General features: G+C 41.8%; 1 protein-coding gene across 1 annotated transcript in view; it reads right to left on the bottom strand.

The window, feature by feature from the left end:
* LOC147888279 (diacylglycerol kinase 5-like) overlaps nucleotides 1-27640 on the bottom strand; it is a 102439-nt gene that overhangs the window by 9606 nt on the left and 65193 nt on the right. Inside the window, exons 9-11 of the mRNA XM_087393195.1 lie at nucleotides 27500-27574; nucleotides 27325-27412; nucleotides 26646-26762 (exon numbers count right to left, since the gene is read on the bottom strand). Coding sequence (XP_087249321.1) covers nucleotides 26646-26762; nucleotides 27325-27412; nucleotides 27500-27574 — 280 coding nt within the window. The remainder of the gene's footprint in view (nucleotides 1-26645; nucleotides 26763-27324; nucleotides 27413-27499; nucleotides 27575-27640) is intronic.

Below are 27640 nucleotides of genomic sequence, written 5' to 3'. Positions count from 1 at the left end.
TCATATATGCCACCTTTACAAACATTCTTCCCAGATGGTGAAACAAATATTAACATAATGCCCAAAAGACCATGCTTGAACTTGGATTGAATCTACCACATTCAGTGAGCTTTAAAGTCTAAAGAGAGTCTTCCTACATGGTTGGGCAAACATAACATAGTGCAGAAAAGACCATGCTTCAACATGGGTAGTCTATCACTACACTTATGGGCAGGTATGGCTTGTCACTGTAAGGTTATGTAGGGATGGCTTTTCAATGGAAGGTTATGTCCCTCAAAGCTATCAAGAGAATCCAATGCAAGTTGGAGGGATCACGTTCCTCTCCAACTTGGTAGTCATGCACATGCTCATAGAAGACCTCACCTATCCTCCCTTTTGGACCAAGTCTCTGTCAAGATTGTTCATGCTTGATCTAATGATGTTCTCAATGCACCTCTTGGGGTCTATATCCTTGGCACTTGAAATGGTTATGGGAACTCCACCACAAGCAAATAGAAATGATGCAGGAGACCTTTAAAGAGGAAGCTAGTGTAGAGGAGAGATGATGGCACTTGGAGATTCGCCTACTCATGGGAAAAACTACCTTATAGAAAAGACACTCCTTTCCATGTATTCTTTTGGAGTTCCATTGAAAGGACATACTTCTTTGCACAAAAAAGTGAAAACTATGAAGTATGATCAAAATACATACACATGATAAAATCTTCTAAAAGCCTCATATGAAGTCATGCAAAAACAAAATAAGGTTTCCATAACCAATCTGGAGAGTGAAAGTTCCACGAAGATCATGTGGTCATATATGTGATGAATAAACCATGGTCCCATTCTCCCATGAAGAAAGCTCTCTTGGCCACTATCGCACATGAGGAACCCTGAATCATGCCTTAAGTGGCCATGAGGGGTGTAAGAGTGACCGAGAGATAGAAGTCCTAAGTCCCATCTAAGAACCTTGTGCATCTAGATATTCAAATGTGCCATGCCGTAAGATTAGCAATTATCTTCCAAGCCAAATATATAAAAGAAGGCTGAGGTAATGCAAGGAATGAACACTACACCAAGAGAGATAAGATGAGGGACTCCTTTGACAATGAGAATGGCCCTATCCAAATATACATTCTCATAAAAAATACAAGGACCTAACTATGTGATTCAGGCCATAGATCCCTGAGTGATGTAGCAAGTGTCTCTCCTTATTGAAGAGACTGAAGAGACAGAGTAGCTACCTAGGAACAGAATGGAAATATGGAAAGCATAATGAAAGGCAAAATGGAAAGGAAAGAGAGTACAAGTACAAGGCAATAACCAAAATACTCACAATGTATTGATAGCTTGATGTTGACAACTGTGATAGACAATAGACAAGTACAACACTGTATAGTGTGCCACTAGACTCTAGAAAGTCACAATGTCTATGGGATATCTCCCAATATGACACGTGGCATGTCTCGGACTCACTAGACTATAAAACCACACCCAGAACACTCATTTTAGACTCACTTTGGCTTCATATTCCAACACCCCCCCAAGAAGGCAAGGTGAGAGACTACTGGAATGGAACCAAGAACAGAACATGACAATGATGGTCTAAGGTGAGGGACTATTGGAATGGAGCCAAGAACAAAACATGACAATGACGGTCATCAAACTGTGCACCCTATGTAACTGAGAGGCTAATGTCTAAGCGTGCTCAGAGGTTGATCCAAGCACTCTAATGGCTTGAGACTCAACATGCTTGGAGGCTCACGTTATAGCATGGCTACATGACCAACTCATAGGTCTAGGAATACACCAACATCCTGAAACTCAGCCAGGCCTGATAACGAGACCTATCAAAGCCAATACATGGCTCCCACAATGCATCCCCCTCTAAACCAATCAAAGCCAATACATGGCTCCCACAGTACATTCCCCCTTGGCTTGATAATTGGACATGTTAGGAAGCCACACACCAAAGAAATAGGAAAACCAATACATCTTTTTAGGAGGACTATCCAAGGCAGAGGACCTTTAGACTCAATGAAAAACAAACACTGAATACATATCATTTTAAGTTGACTACCTAGGGCAGAGAATCCCAAAATACATCAAGTTGTAGGAATAATAAAAATAGATCTCTTAAGAGTAAGAGATGTCCTCCAAGTAGCTAATGCACATGTGTGCACATCCCTGCGAGACGATGACGATGTCAATGAAGCGCTAGGTAGGAATGCCCCAAAATATGTGTCGGTGAAGTCCATGGGGTAGCTACATGGAGCACTCACATGATGACTCTCAAAATGCCGGAAGGAGAGTCACTAATGTCGAAGTAGAAGCCTCAGGTACCACAACCAATTGGGAAGTCAATCAATGCGAAGTACCTCAGGCACCGATCAAATAAGCAATGTTGAAGAAGTCACTTGTTGATGTAGAGTGGTCTACATCAAGCTCGAGGTAATAAGAAAGATCACTGTAGTGGAGTGTGTCGGAGTAGTATCAAAGAACTCACATCTAGCTTGGGAAGTTTTGACCAATGTTGGAGTAGTCACATGAAGGAGTCACCGCAATGTAATGTCAAGAGCTCACATCAAGGTTGGAGAAGGGGACGTGGGCGTTAGCATTGGCGATGGAGGTGGCAAGCCAGTCGATGAACGGAGCCTTTTGCTTCCTGCGTGGTCGTTGGAGCGAGCCCGGCCGGTTCTGTAATGATGGAAACTTGATGGAGTTTGGTGATCAGGCAGCAGGAGCTGCGTGGGCAGCAGCAGCAGCTAGAGCTAAAGCTGCGTGGGCAGCAAGAGGTGCGTGGGCACAGCAGCAGCAGCTAGGAGCTAATGTGGGCTGTTGCTGGCCAGCGGAGGGGAGCTGAGCAGATCATACGGCAGAGAATGGCGGGCAGATAAGCAGCATGACGGGCAGAATGACGAGCAGAGGAGCAGCAGGATGGCGGGCAGAGAGGCGGGCAGAAGAGCAGCAGGATGGCGGGCAGAGAGACCTGGCTTGAGAGGCGAAAAAATGGAGCTCAGTTGGATGAGCAATGGCGGGCACTGCAGCTCCACGCGGACCTTCCTTGCTGAGGCTTGGGTGGAAGAGGGAGTGCTTCGGGTGATGGTACGATCTTCTATGACATCACTCAGACAGGAGGCATCTTGATGGATGCACGAGGGAAGGACATCATGGCCTTCATGCGCTCTGTAATTGCTAACAATTACAGAGATTGCTTTATCCACTACAAAGACCATCCAAAGAGGTTGGCTGATGAGACCCTCGCTGCTGTTCGCTCTAGGTATCCTAACCCCCCCAATGTTCAGTTCACAGACAAACAAAAATAATACAAACATTGATCCTTTAAAGAAAAATGTCCATTGACCCTTCCGAGGTCATGTTACCTCAACTTGAGCGTAACATTCCTTCCCTCTTCAGGCATCCGCGTCCTCGATGATTAAGTTTGGGAACATTCTCTGTAACTGGTATACGGATTCCCAGGTAGCTTCTGATAGAGGTAAACCATGCCATGCAACCAACACCATGGGTATCTTCCGATTGCGTACTTGCATTGTTCCTCGGTCCAAGATTCTTGTTGGTTTGCGTCCTGCATTATCCTCTATCTCCTGAAACAAAACAACACCCTCGATTAGTGAGTCACATGTATGCAAACATTTCTTTAAACGAGAAACATGAAACACTGGGTGCACCTTACAACCTTGTGGTAATTCTAATTTATAGGCCACCTTGCCTATTCTTTTTAGAATTAACCATGGCCCACAATATCAGGGTGATAAATTAGCACACTCTCCTGTAGTCAAAGACTTTGAGTGCGAAGGAACTCTGAGAAAAACTTTTTCTCCTTCTTTAAATTCTCTAACAGATTTGTTTTCATCCGCATACGCCTTAGCTCTATCCATAGCTTGGCGGATGTTAGCTCTCACAAGTGCTAGCATCTCCCGCATCTGAACCACAAAGTTTGCAGCACTAGGCACTTTCTGAGGTACTCCAACTATAGTTGGATTCGCTGGTCTATAACCATAGTTTAGCTCAAACGGACTGAACCCTGTAGAGGAATGTTCATTGTAGGCAAATTCTAACAGTGGCAACCACTTGTCCCATGTATGTTGCCTTGATGACACATATGCTCTAAGCATATTCTCTAAAATTTGGTTGACTCTTTCCGTTTGACCATGCGTTTCTGGATGATCCCCACTACTCATTCCCAACTTAATCCTTAGTGTCTCAAACACTGCAGCCCAAAAATGACTGGTAAATTTGACATCCCTGTCTGACACTATGGATTTGGTAATCCATGCAAATGAAATATATGTTTAATAAACAAATCCGCCACTTGCGGGGCAGTAACAGACTCTCTAGTTGGAATGAAGTGAGCCATATTGGTAAGACGATAAACTACCACAAGGATAGAATCATATCCACCTTGTGTCGTAAGCAGACCTACAATAAAGTCCATGGAAATGCTCTCCCACCTACCTAGTGGTATTTCCAAAGGTTGTAAAAGTCCGGGTGGCTTCACCCGCTCTGCCTTACTTACCTGACACGAAAAACAACGTGTCACATATTCATGAATATGCTTTTTCATTTTTGGCCAAAAGAAATCTCGCTTCATGAGATCATATGTTTTCTCGACTCCTGGATGTCACGCACATGGGCTATCATGGCATTGTTGAATGACTCTCTACCTGAGATCATTCTAATCAGGTACTACTACCTTGCCATTTCTTTTTAGCATACCATCTCTTATGGTATATCTTGCATAAGTTTGGCCTTTTTGGGATGCCAGGTCACCCTTTTCCCCGGGTTTAAATACATGAGCCTTAGGCCTAAGGCTCTGGACGAACTCATCCACCGTTTCAGTTTTTCTAATCTCGGTCATTAGAGCACTCTCTAATACCGTGAAACTCATATTATGCATAATGCGTGACAACGCATCAACAACTTTATTATCTTTCCCTCTTCAGTACCGCATCGTCAAGTTAAACTCCTGCATGAGTTCTGTCCACCTAGCCTGGCGGCCTCTCAAGTCAGGTTGTTTACAAAAATATTTCAGAGTATCATGATCAACATCAACATAAAACTCTGATCCATACAAATAATGTCTCCATGTTTTCAGAGCATGGACAATAGCATACAACTCTAATTCATGAGTTGGCCAATTTTGTTGAGAGGGGGAAAGTTTCTTGCTTTCAAAGACTACTGGCCTTCCCTCTTGGAGAACTACTCCTACCGCAATGCCACTTGCGTCGATTTCAAGGAAAAATGGTTTCTGGGGATCAACTATTTTTAACACTGGACCTGAGACCACAGCTTGTTTTATGGTGTTAAAACTCTTCTATTGATTCTGTCTCCATATAAAAGGTACTTTATCTGAGGTCAGATCAGTCAATGGCGATACTAGTTCAGAATATCCTTTGATATGCCTTCGATACAATTGGAAATCCCAAGAATGATCGCAAAGCGATCAAAATCTGAGGGATAGGCCAAGTCAGTATCGCAGCCACTTTCTTTGGATCCATTTCCACCCCCTCAGGAGTAATAATGAATCCTCAAAAAACAAGTCTTACCATACACAGTATAGTTTTCTTTTTATTTACATAAAGATTGGCTTTCCTCAAAGTATTGAACACTATTCTTAAGTGTTCGTGATGCTCAGCAATACTTTTACTGAACACAAGAATATCATCAATAAAATGTACTACAAACTTCCCGATATACAGACGTGGTAAATCGTTCATAAGCATGACGAATGTAGCTGGAGTATTGGTAAGTCCAAATGGCATTACCAAAAACTCATTATGTCCAAACCGACTTCTAAAAGCGGTTTTATGCACATCCTCGGCTCTAATACGGATCTGATGGTAGCCACATTTAAGATCTATCTTACTGAAAATTACGGCCCCATTTAACGCATCTAGCAAATCATCAATCCGAGCCATGGGATACTTGTGCTTAATAGTGATATTATTCAATGCTCTGTAATCTATACAGAGGCGAAAAGTGCTTAATAGTGATATTATTCAATGCTCTGTAATCTATACAGAGGCGAAAAGTATCATATTTCTTTTTTTTAAATGTCACTGGCGAAGCAAAAGGTGAGAAACTGGGTTGAATCTGCCCAGCTTGAGGTATTCTTCCAGTTGTCTTCGTATCTCCGCTTCTTCGGTAAAACTTAATCTATAGCGAGGTCTATTTACAGGTTCTGCCCCCGGGATTAGTTCAATCTTATGCTGAACATTCCGCCCTGGAGGTAACCCATAAGGTAACTCATCCCTAAAACAATCAAAGAACTCTTTTGCTATTTGATCAATCAGCTTGGCCATCTCTCCATTTTGGGTAACATCAGTGCTAGCCGAAGAACCATCAATCGGCTCTACCGATGCTGTACAAAGAAACAAAAACTCTTCTTGAGCTTTTCGAACTTCCATTACAGAAACCAACGGTCTTCACCTCGTAAGACATACAACACATCATTCATTTTGAATTGATAAATGTGCTTTTTCCAATCTATGGTTGGATTCTTCCTAGAATGCCAACCCTTATCTAGGGCTATATCTGCGTGAGCAAGCTTTGTCATTTCAAAATTAAGCTTCTTTGTATAGTCTTGAATTCGAAGTTCCAACTGGGTAACCCTTTGGTCCCATACTTCAATTGAACTTCCGTCCGCCATTTTGACTGTATATGCATAGTCAAATGGACTAGTCTTTAATTTCAGCCTTTTTACAAGCTTGGAGTTAATTACATTATGCGTTGACGCTGAGTCAAACAACACAATGACATCATGATTGGCTACTTGCCCTTTCATCTTAATTCACTCCGTATCGTTAAAGGCTGTATACCCCGTTGCTGCGGGCTTCGATAGGACATTCTCACACTGGTTACTAGCTTAGCAACAGACACACATAACAAAACATGTACTGACCTTTGAGAAGATCCCGCTAGCTGAATCTGCATCTATTCTGCTTTGGGACTTTCCTCCATTTCCACGTCGCATTGTGAGATCCGACGATCCTTGTTTCGTGGACAATCTTTCCACTGATGAGGCTGAAGGAATCCAAAACACAAGCCTTCTCTCCTCGCTTTTTCTCTTTGCTTTGGGTTCAAAGAAGACTTCGACCAAGCCCGCATTGCCATTGCTGTTACTTTTCTTTTCACTCCAATGGTGGTACTTGGTTTAGGAGTCTCAACTGGCTTCGTCTACTTGGCTTGACCACTAGGCTGTGAGGCACTCCCTTTGCTAATCCACTTCTTCTTAAACCCAGTTTTCTTCGGGTACTCATACCGAGTCCCAACCTGCACAAACCCACTTGGTCTGTTCCCTTTGGCATCCTCATAGTTCAGGGCTATGGCAATGGCTTCATCTAGCGTGTTCGCATCCTTAGCCCGTGCATACTTAGCCCGAACTTCCATCTTGATCCGATCATTCAGTCCAATCTTTTACCTAGACTGACTGAGGTAGAGGTTCATAAACTTTCATTACACTTTCTCTGAACTTATCAGTGTATTCCGCCACTCATAAATTTCTCTAACAAAGGTTTCAATATTGATCCCAAGCTCGGGATGCTTCATCAGGAGGTAAGAAGTGTTTTCTAAATTCTTTTTTAAATCCCTCCCAAGTAGTGGATGCCACTCCATCTTTTTGCTGTTTTATCCACCACCTATCCGCTGCCTCATTAAACATATGGGTGGCCTCGCAGATCTTCATATCATTCCTCATTTCATAAATGGCGAAGGCCTCGTCCCATTTGTGTAACCAGGTCTCTATGATATCGGAACTACGGTCAAACATCCGACCAGAATACTTTTCTGGCCTATAATTGGCAATATTAGGCACCTTAGCCCTCCTAGGCTCGACCGTATGAACACTAGTTTCAGGCTCCATTAGAGATTTACCTTTCTCCTCACGAGATGGTCTAGTAGACATACTAAAACCATTTTCCTGAGCTCGGATTGCCCTACATTTGCTTGCAATTGTTGAGTTAAAATCTGTTGCAAGGCATCCTCCAATAATACAATTCTACCAGACAGTGTATGGCTTCCTGGGCGCGACACCTGCGGGGTTGGCCGGACTCCCGATTCTACGAGATCCACTCTTGAAGCTTCTTCTTCCACTTCCATTTAAGTCGATTGGGTTTTTTTTTTTAAATAAATAAAAATAGCACTCTATATAAACTGTAAGTACAAAACTGTCACAACTTCCCTATGCTAGAGAATGCCTGCAATCCAGACAACTACAACTTCGCAATTCAAAGAACCACGTCTTCCCTATACTAGGGAGATATCAGCAATCTTTAGTAATGGGAGATAACCAAGCCCACAATAAAATTTCGAAACTCAAACAACTCCAAGGCATAAAGAAATAGAAAGCTCCCTGGTCCAAACTTCAGTGTTCAAGCTCCTGATCGACTCTATTCGACACCACGCCACTTCAATACATCCAAATCCACTCAAAAGCGCCTCTAAACTGATTTTCCGTCAAGTTCCGTCAAGTTCTGTCAATATTCGGACGGAAAAAAACGGGATTCCGCCAGTGATCGATGGAAATTTCTTAATCAAAATTTTTTTAATCCTCTTGGGCAAACTGTATTGCAACCAAGCTCCCCATGCATGTAGCTCCGCTTGATTGCCAGATCCCGATCCCACAACTAGCAAAGCCAGCCACTATCATAACGCAGAAACTTTGCAAAGCACAGCCTTTCGACAGCTTCTTTCACATACGATACAATAGCTCCAGCTTTTGCCGATGTTGAAAGATGACGCCTAGTTGTGCCAAGTCGGTTGACGTGCACTGGTAAAAAGGAATTGTATGGATGAATATTACCTTCACGTCACTTCCTAAAACTCCGGTTCGTCGACCATGATCAGCAACAGACCTTTCTTCATAATATCACCCACGTTCAGACGAAGGCATGAATCCGGATATTAACTACCTGTCGCGTAATGCATCGATGCCCTCTGATACCAACTATTACGATCACTAACATATAACGTGAAAGCTCTTGCTTGCATATTCCACCAAGCCCCAATTCCCTGTACGTGATAGCTCTGTGCACTTTTCCAATAGAATTATGGCAGCAGCAAGAACGCTTCACCACAATCTTGGATTGACGATCACCTTGACAGCTGTAATACCAAATGAAACGACTAAACCATCAATGCCAAACTTTTCCTGCACATCACGAGCGTAGGCACAACTATGTTCCACCCAACCAACCCCTACTGTAGCAAGCTCCTAAAAGATACGTAAGTAGGAAAAAAACCTACATGTTACACATAGAGCCCACATATCCCTAGATGGATCTGGTCCGCCAAATGTCATCATTTGAGGGCATCTCCTAAATGCATTATTTACCCCTCTCTTGGGATATCATTGAAATCATTTGCCCCTTGGCACCTTTAATGCATTTAGATCCCTTAGCCTTAGATTAACCTAGTCTTGTGCCATGTCACCCTCACCAAGGACCTTGACCTTGATTCCTTTTGATCATTTACGTGAAACCCAAACAAATATAATACAAACATTGATCCTTTAAAGGAAAATGTCCACTGACCCTTTCGAGGTCATGTTACCTCAACTTGAGCGTAACACCTGGTCCCAAATAAGGCAAATGGCTTATAAGGGAACACATGTGCCTACCTCCCTGGTCCCCAATAATGCAAATGCCCTATTAGTAAACACTTGCTATGTAGTCTAACTAATCTCCAACCCTCTGCAAACTTGTAGAGAACTCTCTCCTCCTTGGTCCCAAATAATGCAAATGCCTTATAAGGAAACACATGTGCCTGAGAAGACGCTCAGTCACTAAATCTGTATACCCTATAAATCTGATATGCTCCCTAAAGCCAATCAAAGGGTATAGTATATCAATTTGCAAGGTGTCTCTCCAAGTGCCTCCCAAGTACTAAGGGGCTTAGCACATGGGAAGAAATAGGATGGGAATGGAAAAAGGTGGTCCCAAGTAGTCCCATGCATATTTCTATCCTATTCCCATCCCACCATGTGCTAACAAAAAAAGAACTAGGTATGGGTTTAGGAGGAAAAGGACACATGGCATCATTTCATGTGTTTAAGAGGTGGGGACAAGGACACATGTCATCCTTCCATGTTTTTGCATCATTTCATGTGTTTAAGAGGTGATGACAAGGACACATGTCATCCTTCCATGTGTTTAAGAGGTGGGGACAAGGACACATGTCATCCTTCCATGTTTTTGGTGTAAGATGGGAGTAATGATGACAAATATATTCCCATCCTAAACCCATGCTAGCCCCATCCATGTGCTAAGGCCCCAAGTGATCATGGGACATGCAACTCCCTGAAAATTCCACAAGCGCCCACAATTGAGTCACATCCCCTCTTCCATCTAAACCATTGCATGTATCTCGAGTAGCCCAGTGGACATCCTAAGTCGTCAACAAAAAATTAATTCCACATGATGGGTTGTCTGTCTATCTCATCATGAGTCTGAGAAGAAACCTGTGAGAGGGCTGGTCTAATCTACTGCCAAGCTCTAATGATCCCTACCACAAGGGCAGGAGAAGGGGATCCGATGTGGGCACCTATATAAACATCGTGCTTGACATCCAATGAACCCTTTGTGGGGAGTGGTCCCCCTCATGCAAGGGCAAGATGATAGTGCTGAAGACCACTCTATTCCTTGTGTCATGTGCGCCATTAGATCTGGACTAGAGATAACTCCATACCAAATCTCCTAGGCTAGCCAATACAAGAGCACAAAAAGCACCAACAAGATGTAATGTACAATGGAGAAGCTAATTACACTTGATTCCCCACAAGGGATCTCGCAACTATGTCTAGACTAGTGGAGCTCCGATTTCCTCTTAATGTTTGCCAAAACTGGACAGCTACATGGGGGTAACATCCATGCCAGCCTGGCATCCTAGAGCATGTATCGTTGATCAAGTTAGTGCAGTTAAGGAAGAGTGTGTCATATTGGATTGGATGAGAGCTCTAAATTCCTTGCCAATAGCAAACATGGTAGAACTCTCTACCCTTGAAGAGTCTAACGATCATCTTGAAGGCACTTGATGGAGCAAAAGGCACATAATCCATTAACAAGGTACTTTACCATAGGAGGAAGTACCACCAAAATTTGCATATGCCCTGCACCAATACAAGGCATCTTATCAAATGATGCACTTTGGCCTCTACAATGCCCCGACCATGTTCCAAAAGAGGTTTTCTACACTCACCGAGATGAATAAAGGAGAAGAATCAAAGATAGATGAAGATAAGAATGGCTCCCAAGATATCACAAAGACAAAAGACCTCCAAAAAGACACAAAAGGTAGACATGAAGGACGTTGACGATAGAGGCGAAACACTACATATATAAATAGAAGTGGTGGACGGATGTGAATTCCTATAATAAATATATAGGAATGGCTCATGCAAAGGACCTGGACTTAAATTCAATAGCTTGAATGAAACAAATATAGCACATGCTAAAGAAGATGGAGATCCTACAAACACAAGATAAAGTCCCTTATGGAGGCATACTAAAGCTACATTAAAGAAAAAGCCATGACTCATTCAAACCTCCCAAGTACTTCACTTGGAAGGAGAAGAGTAGTTTCCTACATACTTGTAGGAAATTTCCCTTTGGAAACCGCTCCCACCCATGTACGAGAAAGTAGCTCTTCCTAGCCTAACACCCTTGAGGTTGATGAAGCAAAAGATTGGAGATATTTCGATAGTGGAAAAAAAAAACAACCTAAGCATGTGAAAATGGCAAGTTGGTTTTGGAGCAAGAGGACCCGATGGTTGCAATTGCAATAAAAGTCTTTCCATGGTCGTACAAAGATCTAGAAAAAGTTATCATGCCCATCATCAAGCTTATACCTTGACTCGAATCCCATGGTTACACGCCCTTATTTAAACCATGGTAAGGTTGTACAGGTTGACTTTCAGAAAATGGAGCAATTAGGACTGATTTACCTAGTAGATTACTCAGATTGAGTGAGTGGTACTATCATTTTTAAAAAGAGAGATAAACAAGCGTCATCTTTATGCAGACTATGTGAGTTTGAATGCTGCTATCTAATAAGATAAATTGCCTCTTCCTCAAGTTAGGCCAAGACTGCGCCAATTGCCATTTGCATTAACGTGGAAGAGTTGGGTGTGTAGGATTTGTGCTCTTACTAGTCTTCTCTTCATGCCCTATGATGAGAGTTGTTGAACGTCAATTTTGATTCCCTAATGATATATGTTGTACCCAATGTAATCATTTATGAAAGGATTGTCTTGTCTCAAATTTCAACACTAACTTCAAGATCTTCGGCAACCTTTTGCATCTTCAAAAGAGGCCGCCACAAGTGTGGATGATGGTTTGCAAGATGATAACCTATTCTCGGTAACTTCAATCCTAGATGCATGTTTGTCCATTACTTCATTGAGTGGAATGCAAATGGAAGGAAAGAAGCTCAAGTATACTTGCAGGACCCAAGTTTGAGGCTTTTTGGCAAGCTTTACACTTGGTACCTTTTGTTACGTGATTCTACTATCCCTATACTATCATAGGTTGCTATATACATGATGGATGTACACGTTGCAAACATTTCCAGGTAACCTTTCTAGGATACTTCAGCCATACCATGAGGGGGGTTTGTTGCCACATTTTTCCGTGGTATAAGCCTTGTATGCTAGATTTAGCCCTTTTAGGATAGTTAGTTCAGTTTATACTACTACTATCTAGGGTTAGGATACTTAGGATAGTTAGTTGTAGGTAAGGCCCTATAGTATATGGCTAGACTTGTACTTTCAATCCATTCTCATTCTTGGCAGTAGAAGATGTCTGGACGACATCAAGATCTGCAAGTAGCGTACTAAGACAGACACACTCCACAGTAGCTATAAAGGCTGCCCTTTACTCAGCCTCACAACTAGAGGTAACAATTGTAGGCTGCTTCTTGCTGAACCAAGATATGCATGAAGCCCCAAGCATAAAACAATTGCTACTGTGCGACACCCTAGTGTTGTACCAATCACTGTCCACAAAAGCATGCATGGCAAGTGAAGACTTATCATCATAAAGAAGCCCCAAATGCTATGTGCCCTTCAAATAACAGAAGACATGTTTCACTACCTGCCAATGCAATGTACTACTGTTTAACTGGGAAACTACATACTGCAGTAAAGCCGAAAATGACACAAATAAAATCCTCTGAGGAAAAACTGAAGCCAGGCTCCAAAGGTGTCAAAACTGGCTTACAATCATCAAACTGAAAGCAATGCAAGAGTTGTCCAGTATACTTAGACTGGCTCATCATAATGGCCCCCTCAAAACGAGCAAACTGGGTGCCAAGATAATAGTGCAACTGACCCATATCTGTCATGGAAAAAGATGTTGCAAATCAGCCTTAAAGGTTGCAAATTTGCTGAGTAGATGGTCCAGTGATAAGCATGTCATCCACAAAGAATAAGAAGGAGCATATCTGCTCCACACTTCTGGGCATAATATGTTAGAAGGGCTGTTCCGAAAACCAAGGCATATCAAATTCGCATGAAACTTGGCATACCACGCCGGGGGTGCCTGCTTCAATCCATATAAGGCTTTACGCAGCCGGCATCAGATCCCTGAACCTCAAAGACATAAAATTGGCTGACATAGACTTCCTCAAGCAAAGAAGCAGTCTTGATGTTTAATTGATGCACTTCCTCCTGTGAGCTGCAATAGCGATGACACAACGGATGGGAGTGATGTGTGAAGTAGGGGCAAATGTTTCTTCAAAGTCAATCCCCTGCTGCTAAGAATAGCCCTTTTGCATCTAGTACGGGCAGCCTAAGATTCAGCCTGCTTGCTGTCCTTAAGTGTATCCAACAGTTGCTGGGAACTGTTTTGTGCTGTCTGAAGATAGCCGTTTCTAACTGCTCAATAGCATGTCAACTTGTGGAGGCAAATCAAACTGAGCATGTGCATCATGATGAGGCTGAGAACTGCTAGCAGCGGGGGGAAATTAACTCTCTAATGGCTGATATGCGGACGAAAAAAGGGGCAGCAGTGTGTCTAAGACATCTAGGCATTAACAAAAGGCTGTTTTTAACAGTCCAGCCAAGGCAAAGCTGCTTGCTCAGCAACAATAGCATCTCTACTGACAATTCCCTTTCCCATGTGACGCTGGTACAATCTATACTTTGTGAGCTGTAGAGCATGAAAATAAACTGCACTGCCTTATCCTCCAACCTGCGCTGCAGCTTAGATGGTACCATGTGCCAAACAACCAAAGACCCACATATGGCCCATCCATGCATCATAGGGAGTAATAATCTTCAATGCCCTGATTGCTGCTCTATTCAGAACATAGTTTGCACACCGATGGCATCATAGGGAGCAATGGTCTTCCATGCCCTGGTTGCTGCTCTATTGAGCACATAGGTTGCACACATGATGGCATCCAACCAAAATTTGTTGGGCAAAGGCTTACTCTTTAGCATACCCCTGGTCACTTCCATTACAGTCCGGTTTTTCCACTCTGCTACTCCATTTTGATGTGTTGTGTATGGCACTATGCACCAATGTATGAAGCCCCAAGCTGCTAAGAAATCAGCAAACCCATGGGACATGTACTCACCCGTCAACTAGGATTTCAAAGGGTAAATACAAGTGTGGCTGATAAAGTGGCCCACAAAAATTACAAAGTAAGAGTAGCCTCCAAGAAACGCTGTCCACAACATCACTATGAACCCAAGTGCAACTTACGGGATGCACCAACAGTCCCATCCTTGGAAGAGGAGGACCGATGCACAAACATGCTTTGAAAGTGCATGCATTTTTGGAAGATCCAACACAAAAACCTTTGAATGCATCTTAACAAAGCTACCATAGTTGCCCAAGTCTTTTATGCCAAAGGTGAGTATCAGCAATAATTGAATTAGCTGCGATTATACAACCCTCTGGTAAGTGTTCCAGTGAGTACAATGTTGTTGTCATGCCGAAAGTTGTATACGACACAATGATAACAATCAACTCTCACTCTATAGCCATTTGTAGCAATGGTTGAAATAGAAATCAGATTTTTCTTGATACCTGAAACATACAAGACCTCTGAGACTAATGTGACTTCCACTTGTCCAATGCCTCTAAATAGATAAGAAGCATTTGTTGGCATACGTAACTATAGCCCCCTCATAAATAGTTTCTTGCAAAAGGTTGTTAGAATTATTATCATATTCTAGGCAGTGGCCAATGTATTGTAATAAGTAGGTTAGGGGCAATTTTCCCTCTACGAGGTTTTCCCCCCTAACCATAGTCTAATCCCTAACTACGGTCAGTGGATAAGATAGGGTTTTGTCACTTAGACAAAACCCCTCACTTCTCTTTTGTACTCACTTAATTTCAGTCCACTATTCAGTACACTTACGTTCAGCTCACTCTCTCTCTCACTCTTGTTCTCTTTTTGTTCACATTTGGTATCAGAGCGGGTTCTTCTTGCTCTTGCTCCTGCTACCCAACTGTCAGCTCTCCTGCTCCAGCTCGCCATTCTGTTCCAACCTCCATTCCGTACAGTCCGTACGACTGTAAGGATTCCGTACTAGCTGACTGCTTTGTATCTCCGCATTTCAGCACCACCATCTATCTGCTCGACGTCCGTACAATGGTATGGCCAACCGTACTGTTCTGCGACATCATACTTCCGTACTGTTTCCGTACAACTGCGTCATATCCATATAGTTGCGCCGCACGTGCGAACTGCTTCAGCACCATACATTCGTACTGCATTCCGTAGGTAGTCGTCCGTACTGCGTGCCGCCATTCCATACCAGACTGTTTGGCATCCGTACTCCGTATAGCAGGTCGTCCGTACAACAGTTCTCATGGGCCATACACTGTCTCGTTGGCCGTACACTGTCCGTACCTTGTACGGAATCCGTACTGATAGTTCCATACTATCAATTCTGTAGTTGAAGGTGTCCGTCTTTTTTTGTTTTTTGTAGGGTCCATTTGCAGACATTTGTGCATTGAGCCATTGTTTGGCATTTCTTTGTAGCAGGTGGAAATTTGGGGTTTTTTGCAGGAGACTTGAAATTTGAGTGACATTTGCTCAATTTCACCCCAGAATTTGGGGCTTTTGGTTTTGAACTACAATTTCAGGCATTTTTTGGGGTTTCAGCTAATTACCCTCTTTTGGATGCAATTTTCCTGTAGAAATTGGGGCTTTTGGCATTACGATGCAATTTGGTAGTTGAAAGACCATTTGGGAGGTTTGCAAGAAGTTTTGGACTCAATGTGAGTCAATTTGCAGACTTTTGCCACTTTTTGCAGATTTTCTTTGCAGATTTTTTGGGCATTTACAGAGCATTGTAGTGCATTTCAAGCCTTTGATAGGTTGTGACAGTATTTGTCACTGTGGGCAGATTTTCTTTGGCAGATTCTGGTTGTGCATTTTACATCCCAGGAAGGGATTTTACTTGTCCAGTTTGCTGTGTTTTTTTAGTTTATCTGGCAAAAATGGCCAGAACAACCCCAATGAGGTGTTTGGAGTCCTCACACAGGAGGATAAGTTGGATGGCACCAACTACTACTTGTGGAGTTTTATGGTTCGCAACATCTTGGTTGGCAGGCATCTTTGGGATTATGTTAGTGGAGATGAAGCAAGGCCAGATTCTGTGGCTACACCTATCACTCCTACAACTGGAGGCACGGGTAGAGATCAAAATATAGCACAAGTAATTGGAGCTGCTGCTCTAGTGGCTTCCACAGTAGAGCAGAAAAGATGGGATTCTAGGGATGCACAAGCTCTATAAGTGATTTCTCTTTCTGTCAAGAGGTTCATTATTCCTTACATTCGGTCATGCAAGACCTCAAAGGCAGATTAGGAGATATTAGAGAGTATGTTTGCAGCAAGAAATGATCCCATAGTTTCCTTCCTGAAAAGAGAGCTATCTCATACACATATGGATGAGGGAGATTCCATGAATACTCACCTCACAAAGCTTCAAAGTTTGAGGGAGCAATTGCTGAATATTGATGACATTATTCCGGATTCAGAGATAATTACCACCACTCTGAATTCTCTTCTTGAGTCCTATCTTGGTTTCCATACCTCGCTGAATTTGTCATTGAGGGGGGGAAGCAATCCTCTCTCTTTTCACGAGTTGGTAGGACTTCTGTTGTTTGCAAGAAGAGCAGACACGAAGAAATATGGCAACACGGGCTGGCAAGCATGCCATGCTTTCTAAGTTTAAGCCCAAGGGAAAAGGGCAGCAAAAGCAACATGCCAATCAGGCCGCACATCAGCATAAAGCTAATTTAGGACAGCTCTCTTATAAGGCTAAAGGTGATGAAGATAAGCCTAAAAGGAATGACATTTGTCACTACTGCAAAAAACCAGGTCATTATATCGGTGAATGCAAGAAGCGCATAGCTAAAGAAAAGAAAAGGGATTTAGGTATGGCTGTGTCAGATGCATCAACTCCTCATGCACATGATGGGGGAGATGTTATAACCAACTTTGTGGAAGAGCACTATGCCTTTTTGTCTTGCATTTCAGATTCTTCAATGGGTAGTTCACATGCTACAGCCACTATTGAGGATGATCCTTATCCTTTCTTGACTTGCAGTTATGATCCTTCAAAGGATGCATGCTCTCTCAGTGTCAATGAGACATTGAATACTTGGTATTTTGATAGTGGTGCTTCCAAGCACATCACTTTTAAGAAGAGCCTTTTTGCATCTCTGCATCCTCCACCTACTAAAAAGAAGGTGACTTGTGCAAATAATTCTTCTTGTTCAGTGTGTGGAGTATGGAACATCATCCTTACATCCATTGATGGCACAAATTTCAGAATTTAAGGTGTTCTTTATGTGCCCGGTATAAAGAAGAATTTGCTTTCAGTGTCCTCTCTCAATCGAGGAGGATTTTAGGTTATATTCAATGACGCTAAGTGTGCAGTCAGAGACAAAGAGAATGATTATGCTTTAATGTTATCTGGCACTTTGTATCAGGGTCTTTTTCAGCTAGACATAAATGAGAAAAGATCCGATCTTGCACTTTCAGTGAGCACTCCCACTGCTGCGATGCAGAATGCGGAGTTATGGCATGCCACGTATGGGCACATGAGCTATGGTAGCTTAATGACACTTCAGAAGCATGCTATGGTTGATGCATTGCCTCCTTTGGAGTCACCTCCTCCTCATGCATGTGAGGGTTGCATCCTTGGCAAGATGCATAGATTTCCTTTAAAGAAGGATGGTGCAGTGAGAGCTACACTTAAATTACAGCTCATTCACAGTGATATCTACGGTCCCATGAGGACACCTGCTTTTGGTGGTTATCTCTATTATGTTACATTCATAGATGACTTCACCAATTACACTTGGGTCTATGGTCTTAAGGCAAAATCAGAAGTGTTTATGTCTCATAAGTTTGAGGCATTTTTTAAGAAGAAAGGCATCACGCATCAGCTTACAGTGAGGCTTACACCTCAGAAAAATGGCAAAGCTGAGCGCAAGAATCACACTCTTATGGAGATGGATAGATGCATGCTTACCAGTAAAAAGTTGCCTCACAGGTTTTGGCTCGAAGGCCTCATGTGTGCAAACTATGTTTTGAATCGGGCTCCCACAAAGGCTTTGAAGACAATCACTCCCTATGAGGCATGGCATGGGAGAAAGCCTTCAGTGGATCACTTCAGAGTTTTTGGTTGTGTTACATATGGCCACGTGCCTGTGGAGTTTCAACACAAGTTGTCAAATAAGGCACTTAAATGCATTTTTGTTGGGTACAGTGCACAAACCAAAGGCTATCGTCTCTACAATCCTGCTTCTCGCAAGAATTTTGTGAGTAGAGATGTTATATTTTCAGAAGATTCAGCACATACACATGCTGAATTTACAATTCCAGCTTCTTCAGATGATGTTTTTTAGGGGATGCTTCCTATAGCATTTGGTTCCCCACCTGAGGCTCATGCTGAAAATCAGAATTTACAGCAACCTCCTCCTCATCCACATTCCCTGATTCAGCCACATGCTAATTTTGTACCTCCACAGGGTGTGGATGAAGTTGTCAAGCAAGAGATTCAAGAGATACATGCAACCAAAACAGTCCCGAATTGGTTGCTACATACTCTCAGGGAGAGTAGGCTTGAGGCCCTATTGCCTGGCAGGACTCGTAGTGCAGTAAGGCACGCACAGGGGGCTCTTTCAGTTGAGATGGCTTATGCAGGTACTCTTCTTGATGAAGAAGAACCTGACTCTTTTGAAGAAGCCAAGGATAATGTGCATTGGATGCATGCCATGCACAATGAATTGCAGTCCATTGAGAAAAATCAGACTTGGGATGTTGTGGATTTGCCACCAGGTAAGCATGCCATTGGTACCAAGTGGGTTTTTAAAGTGAAAAGGAAGCGAGATGGGTCCATTGACAGGTACAAGGCAAGGCTGGTTGCTAAAGGCTATGCACAAAAGAAGGGCATAGATTATGAGGAGACTTTTGTTCCTACATCCCGGATGACCACTATAAGGTCAATTATTGCCATGGATGCAAATTTTGTTTGGAATATCCATCAGTTGGACATAACAACAGCTGTCATTAATGGGGACTTGCAAGAAGAGGTTTATGTCAAACCATCTCCTGGATTTGAATTTTCTGGCAATGCACTTCAGGTTTGCAAGCTAAACAAAGCTTTATATGGGCTGAAACAAGCCCCACGTGCATGGTATGCCAAGATTGATGCATTCCTGGCAAGTAAGGGGTTACATAATATTCCCACGGAAAGCACCCTCTACATCAAGAAGGATGGGGGGGATATTTTGGTCATCATTCTTTATGTAGATGACATGTTGCTCACAGGGTCAAATGAGGAAATAATTGCATATTTCAAAGCTGAGTTGAAAGCTGAATTTGACATGACAGATTTGGGCAAGTTAAATTTTTATTTGGGGATCCAATTTATACAAGACAAGCGTGGCATCGTTATGTCTCAATCAAAGTATGTGCAGAAGCTCTTGGATAGGTTCAACATGCATGATTGCAAGCCTATAGCCACTCCCATGGAGCCAGGGCTGAAGCTTATTATGATGATGCAGGTGAATCAGTGGACGTCACACTTTACAGCTAGGCTGTTGGATGTCTCATTTATTTATGCAATACTAGGCTCAATATTCAATATGCAGTATCTCAGGTGAGCAGGTATATGCACAGCCCAAAGACAACACATTGGTAGGCTGTAAAACGCATCTTTCGTTATTTGCAAGGCACAAAGTCTTAAGGCTTGATGTTTCCCAGGGGGAGTGACTTGCAGATGCATGCTTACAGTGATTCAGATTGGGCTGGAGACTATGATACCGGACAGTCCACTAGTGGTAATTGTTTCTTTTTGGGCAAAGCTTGCATTTCTTGGCTGAGCAAGAAGCAATCTACAATGGCTATTTCCTCATGTGAAGCTGAGGACATGGCAACTTTCACAGCGACAGTTGAATGTGTTTGGCTGCGACGTTTGTTTGCTGATCTTCGTCTCTTATTGGAGGGTCCTTCTCCAATTCTCCCTGATAGTTAGAGTGCTATAGCAGTGGCAAAGAATCATGTGTTTCATGCTCGCACGAAGCACATTGAGGTTCATTATCATTATGTCAGAGAGAAGTTACATGTAGGGGAGATCAGTATGATCTATGTGTCAACACATGACAATGTTGCAGACCTCTTCACCAAAGAACTTCCACGTGAGAAGTTTGAGGCATTTCACAGTGGCCTAAACTTATCTCCTTTTGGTGATTGATCACTACCTTGTACACCACATTGGCACTGCAGGGGGGTGTTAGAATTATTATCATATTCTAGGCAGTGGCCAATGTATTGTAATAAGTAGGTTAGGGGCACTTTTCCCTCTATGAGGTTTTTCCCCCTAACAACAGTCTAATCCCTAACTACGGTTAGTGGATAAGATAGGGTTTGTCACTTAGACAAAACCCCTCACTTCTCTTTTGTACTCACTTCATTTCAGTCCACTATTCAGTACACTTACGTTCAGCTCACTCTCTCTCTCACTCTTGCTCTCTTTTTGTTCACAAAGGTGATGTTCTTGGAAGCACCACTATCAAAGTAACATTGGGACATAGATTCAGTTATAGATAAAGCTGCATCATGCTTGGAAGGACTGTAGTGGCATGTGACAACAAATGCCCAATCATCAAGAGCAGTATTTTCTGCCTAATGGATGTAGAGATTCCGGTGCTCAAGAAGAGATTTCTGCCAGTGCTCAAGAAGAGATTTCTGACACAGATTTCGGATGTAGAGCACTTTTTTCACACAGTCTAGAGCAGCTGTTTGATTCCGTACAGTCGTCCAGACTGTATGGACTGCCCGTACAGTCTGGAATATACAGACAGAGCTGCTGTAGGGGACTGGTGGTGAACAATAGGCACTCAGGCTGGCGACGTTTCATGAGAAATCCCCTGCAAAATGAGCTGGAGTTGATCACAGCTGCAGAGTGGAAGTGCAGCACAGCAATGATCAGTGACGCTTGCTCCAAGGTGGCGGCAAGGTGTATCCAATATGGTGGTGAGATGCAGAAGCAAATCCAAGATGGCATGTGCTGAAGCCACTCCCACCAAGCGGCACCAAAATGCAGAAGGGGCAACAACCTTTAGAAGACCCATGCAACAGGACTGGAAGGAACGAGCTGGTCACAGGGCTGAGTCGCAAGAGGCAGCAATTGCTAGTTGCGGCTGACTTGAACTGGAGCTCCACACAGGAGCAGGATGCAAAGCTCTGATACCAAGGTTGAGGGGAATGCAAATAGAAGGAAACAAGCTCAAGTGAGAATGGATAGAAAGTACAAGTCTAGCCATATACTACTATATGACTAAGTGTCCTAACCCTAGAGAGGACTAGCACTAACTGTCCTAAGAGGGCCAAATATAGCTTACCAGGGAAAACGTGGCAACATACTTTCTACCATGGTATGAAGTGCATATGTTTTCCACTGCAGAACTTGCCTTCAAGTTGTCCCTAGCTGAGAAGCGGATGAGGGTTATCTAAGCCATCATTCAACATAATGTGGGGCTGCTCTTCAAGTTGTGAAGAGATCACATCATGACTAGGTTATTGCTTCTACATGAAACCCAAGCGCCATACTTTAGGAAACACATGCTACCTTGGGTGGACATGTATCTCTTGAAGCAGCTACCCAAAAAATCATGATAGCAGGATTTCATGATTGTTATTTCAATGTGTAAAAAGTGTGATGCATGTCAATGTGGGGCCCTTAAACCTAGCAGGCTGGAGTTCTTGCCCCTCGAATCCTTCAGCCTGGTTCCATCCATTTCATCATTTGGGTCTGGAATTTATGGGACCAATAAGTCCGACTACAAAAAAAAACAGATACATTCTCATGGCTACAAACTATGCTTCAAAATTGGGTAGAAGCCTGGACAATTTCAACACATTGCCACTACTTTCTTATATGATCAAATATCTCAAGGTTTGAATGTCTAGTAGAGCTGCTGACTGACAGAGGCAATGATTTCTTGAACTAAGTAATTGAGAATTGATTCAACAGTTACAAATTGTAGTTTCAGGAAGGTTATCAATGCACTAGTCCATCAGGACTCATTGAGCATGGATTAAGATCTTTATCCTTCTTCACTATGATTCAATAATTCATGGATACTCTCCCTCATCTTCTCATCATTAATATATGATTTAGTCAAGTAAGTACGTTCAATTCTCTCTGAATACTTTCTGCGAAATTTATCAAGATTCTAGCTTTTTAGCCATGAAGACTTTATACTGATAGTATTGAACGTTTTAATTCTTTCAACTATAGCTTCAATTTTCAGTAGTAGAGCCATATTTGTATTAATGGATCTGACAGGGAGCATATATCAAAATGCATCTAGCAAAACCATCTGGATTGACACTTCCAATTTCCTTAATCATTTCAAAGTCTTTCTTGCTTTGAAACTCTTATAATGATGATATTGAGTTCTTTGCCATCCACCTATGACTTTATTCCGAGCTAGAAGAAACAATGTCCAAGTAAGGTCAGTATGCCTCAAATAACTAATTTTGAATTCTGGTCATGACCTTGATTAACCTTGCTTATCCATTTGGCATACAACCATATTTCCAAGAAAGTATCAGGATTGTTAGTCCAACAGACAGTTTTAATATTCCCTCGAGTCTACTAAGAAAGTCCACTAACGAGAAATCCAACAGAAGCAGCTAATCTTTGGTTTAGGTCTTATTCTATAGTTATATAATTGGATGTCAATGTTGATAGTGTAAGATTTATCATTTCCAATCTCTACCATTGATATCACTGGATCCACAATTTACAAATTCAGTTCGTTGGGTAGCATCTCACTACATTTGCTTTGAAGTGTTGATAGAATCATCATCTCTAGGCTACTCCTGTGCTTGGACTTCATACAGAAATTGAACCTATAAAGGAATTGACAGTATCAGTTCACAGACATATCTTGTTCATAAAAAGCCTTAGCATTTACGTCTTTCTTGACTTTCTTGCAAACGAATCTTTTTGTTTAAGGGCTCCTTGAGAAATGGAGTCTCACTCCTTTCCTGAGGTCGCAAAGGAAACTCAAGATATTGCTCTCACTACATTTGCTTTGAAGTGTTGATGGAATCATTATCTCTAGGCTACTCCTTTGCTTGGACTTCATACAGAAATTGAACCTATAAAGGAATTGACAGTATCAGTTCACAAACATATCTTGTTCATAAAAAGCCTTACAAAGCATTTACGTCTTTCTTGACTTTCTTGCAAACAAATCTTTTTGTTTAAGGGCTCCTTGAGAAATGGAGTCTCGCTCCTTTCCTGAGGTCGCAAAGGACACTCAAGATATTGCTCCACCAGGAGACGTTAACATGCCAATATTCCTGACTCATCATAGGTAGCACATGCTATAATATACCTTTCAGGAAAGGCAAGGTTTTGGTGGAATTTCTTTGGAGGAAAAAAACGTTAGTGGATGCACTTTGTTCTACCAGTAAGATAGTTTTTTTCAGGATTTTGAATCTCTTTAAGGATTTCATGAACTTTCTCATGCAGTCATCACACAAACATGAGCCTGTGGTTCAAGCTACCCAAAGTTAGTTCCAACACTGCAACAATGCAGTTCATTCTTGGCTTCTCCTATGCTTATAGGCAGGAATACTTTCATAAGCAACCCACTAACTTTGATCAAGGTTGTGAGGGATTATGATTGTATAGTCTTAGCCATGCAACAAAGATTCTTTATATTTCTGCTGATAAATATATAGTAAATTTAACCTTGTTCCTATCCCACAAATTTTGAGGTGATTTCAAAGACCCTTTGTAGTTCATTTCTTCGTTCTTTAAACTTAAAAAATCTTCAGTTTTCAAAAGATTTCAATAATTGCTACATGTATGCTGCAGCTGAAAGTTATACTTACAAACTATTTGATATTGCGACAAGTCATCAAACCTTTTAATTGGAGGCTAGGCCTGCCGAAAATTTCTGAATCATTAAATTGTTTTTTTTTGCCTCTGATCTGGAAACTCCTCAGTAAGATAAGTAGATCTTGTTTGAGTACGATTGTGATAAAGTGTTTCTACCCAGCTTGTTAAAGATTAAAGGTCTAGAAATATTACATTCCTTTGTTGTTGAGCATAAACCCAATATACTTTTGTAGTGGGTATGAGTTGGGAAGAATCCAACAACTGGCTAAAACATGCACCAACATGAAAGCTTTGAAGATGTCCTTTTTTGACATATTGGATTTGCATTAAGGACTAGACTGATCTATAATCTCAAGAATGAGACTAATTTCTTATATCACAGATTGAAAATAATAGTAGATTTCTAAGATGAGGTCCCCCATAATTTATCATGATAAAAGATGAGATCAAGGCAATTCTTAATTGGGATACATGACATTTATGAAATTGATGGACCATTACAACGGAATGTACCAAATGAATTGCTGAGCTTTTATGCATTGACTTTGTGACATTGATTGCTCTAGCTTGATGGCACACCCTTTGTTGATGGTCTACGGTGGTATGGGACACCACATACTTTCTAGAGAGACGTCTGGATGGTTCACTGGAAATCATCAATCTTGCACTAATCAAACATTAATCAATCTAGATGACAATCATGTCCTAACATGAGTCAAAGGTACATCAAAAGCTAAGTCGCCCAAGCTGCATCAAATGAGGACATCAAAAGAGGCATCCAGCTCTGTTGGATGTGTCCAAAGCCCATCAGCTACCTCTGGTTAGAACCTGATTACACCCATTGGGGACATAACACTTATAGGAGGACATCAGGCTAACACCATCTATGTAAAGCAAAGTCAGCACCACTACCCAAGTCAAGGGTGACACTTGACCCTCTACAGTATCAAAATACTTGGGAGAGCTTATTGATGTAGAGGCCAAACAAAGTTGGTGACAAAATCAACCTTGTTTGACCCTTATGGTGTTAATAATCTCCGTTAAATTTGACTGCAGAACTAAGTCACAGACGCAATGGCCCAAACGGTCTCCCTTGGTATTGTAAGTCATGTCTCAAATAAGCAGCGCAAAGCACAATGTCAAATGCTTTCTCAAAAACAAAAAAGCAACAATATGTCCTCTCATGTCTTGCATTGCGCTTATCAATGATCACACTAAGGGTGAAAATGTGGTCTAGTTTAAAGTAGTTGCAGCAGGAACCTACCTGCCCACAAGTTTTCTAGCCAATTAAAAAAATCAGTTCTTCAAGTGTATACTCAAGATCAGATCCACAATCGGTTAGTATGCCTATCAGCATGAGTAAAGCAGCTAATTATATTGGCTTGTTCAACAGCAATAGAGCACACATTAGCATCAAAAATTAATTTCTTTTTCTTGAGGCATTTCAATCCATATAGATACCTCTATGTAAACCCTTCTTTTCCAAGTTACGAGTGCAAGGCATCTTCTTTCAATGTAGGCCATTTGTCGATCAATATTTGTAGGCCCTTAGCATCCACAATTGCTTGGGGTGGTGCTTTATGGGAGGCAGTGCCCACTCCTTGAGGCTCAACCAGATAATTGTGCATTCTCTTTTGTAGAACAACAAGTTTCAACAGTCAGTTTACGTCAATGTGTTGGTGGCAGCTTCAAATGCATGTCTTGACATGAACAACCATTTCTCCCTCAGGCATCCATAAAGGGATCGTTATGGGCTAGAATCAATTTTGTAGAATGTCATGTGCCCGATGCAGAAGTGCCTTTGGCATAGTTTGCTCAATGACAAGGAGACCTTGTGACAAGATAGTCGGATATCACACACCTTACAAACCTAGTCAGGTAGATTCTCGCATCATTCCAATGCTGCCAAAAGTTTAAATGTCCTCAATGAGTGAGATAGCATCTTATTTAGTTCACACTGTACACCATGAGATGCCATTACATGCCACGACACTCCATCCTTATAAATTGTGCTTGACAAAGAGACCCACCTGTACTAGTGCTTCTACATAATACATTTTTTCATATCCATTTCATTTCTCATTTTTTGCTATATTTCACCTTGAACTCCTCCATGAGGCCAAGGCTTTTCCATAATTGATCCTCCAATCCATTGTTTTTTATTTTTCTGAGAGGTAATAAATCAGATTGTGCCTATCATTCTTTTCAAACTTGTTCCCAATGAATCTGAAAAAGTGATACATAGTATTCCTTTGCAACTGACCTGTGCAAGACGTGTGCCATGACCATCAGGACAAAGCAGGGCAAGACCATGCCAACCATCTCGAAATCCCACAATCTCTAAAAGTCCATCATTAACATATGGCCGGGTTAAACCTCTCTGCTTGAACACAAGATCCAACAAAACAGACGAAAGGATCCAATCTTATATGAGAACATATGTAAGAAAGAGCAATCAGAAATAAAAGAAATAGAACCAAAAAATGATCAACAAACTGGGCAAAGCAAAGGTAAAACACCTTTTACATTGTCAGAAAGATATGGTGTTTTTTATTTGTACAAAAATTGGAAGCATTTATCATATTTTCCTTCAGAGACAATTGAAATTTCTTGAGAACAATCGGGACTGGATTGAAAAGTTTGGCGCCTTGCACTCTTCTCTCTTTCTTAAAACAACATAATTGATGTCAGTTTAGCCCTTGACATAAAATACCACCACCCGCCCGCGCCCCGTCCAAAATGAGATGCTCAGGAAAACAAATGAAAGATATTGAACTCAATGAAGAGAATGTATGGGGGACGCCATAATTATCTGAGCAAAGTTCAAGGAAGGAATATGGTCCTATGTATAATTTAATAAGTCTCTTAAACTTGAGGCACTTCAGGAGTACAAGTATGATTAATTCAAGATTAATAGAAGCATATGAAAATAATAAAACAACCTTTTTGGATTTTTTGTCACTAGGGTCTCCCCAAGGATTCAGCCCTCCTGAAAAGCTTGGTAGATTCAGCATTACGATTGACCTTATACTGCACATTGGCAAAATTTCAATCAGACTAGCTTTTCGTGTGATAAGGATGAAAGTAAGGTTGTACACGTAAGCTTGAAGAATGAACCTTGGAGAAATATCCAGCTCTTGCCAATCACCTTCATGTTTCGCAACTTTAATCTTTCCAAGATGCCTTATATTTCTGCATTTGCAGAGCACATGCAGAGAACAATGCAAAAGTAGAGGTGAGACCAGTCCATGTTTGCTA

The sequence above is a fragment of the Dipteris shenzhenensis genome, chromosome 22, assembly GCF_047967505.1.
Source record: "Dipteris shenzhenensis isolate YYH24624 ecotype China chromosome 22, Dip_SZ_1.0, whole genome shotgun sequence".
Lineage (NCBI taxonomy): Eukaryota > Viridiplantae > Streptophyta > Polypodiopsida > Gleicheniales > Dipteridaceae > Dipteris > Dipteris shenzhenensis.
This window is presented reverse-complemented; position numbering and strand designations above follow the sequence as displayed.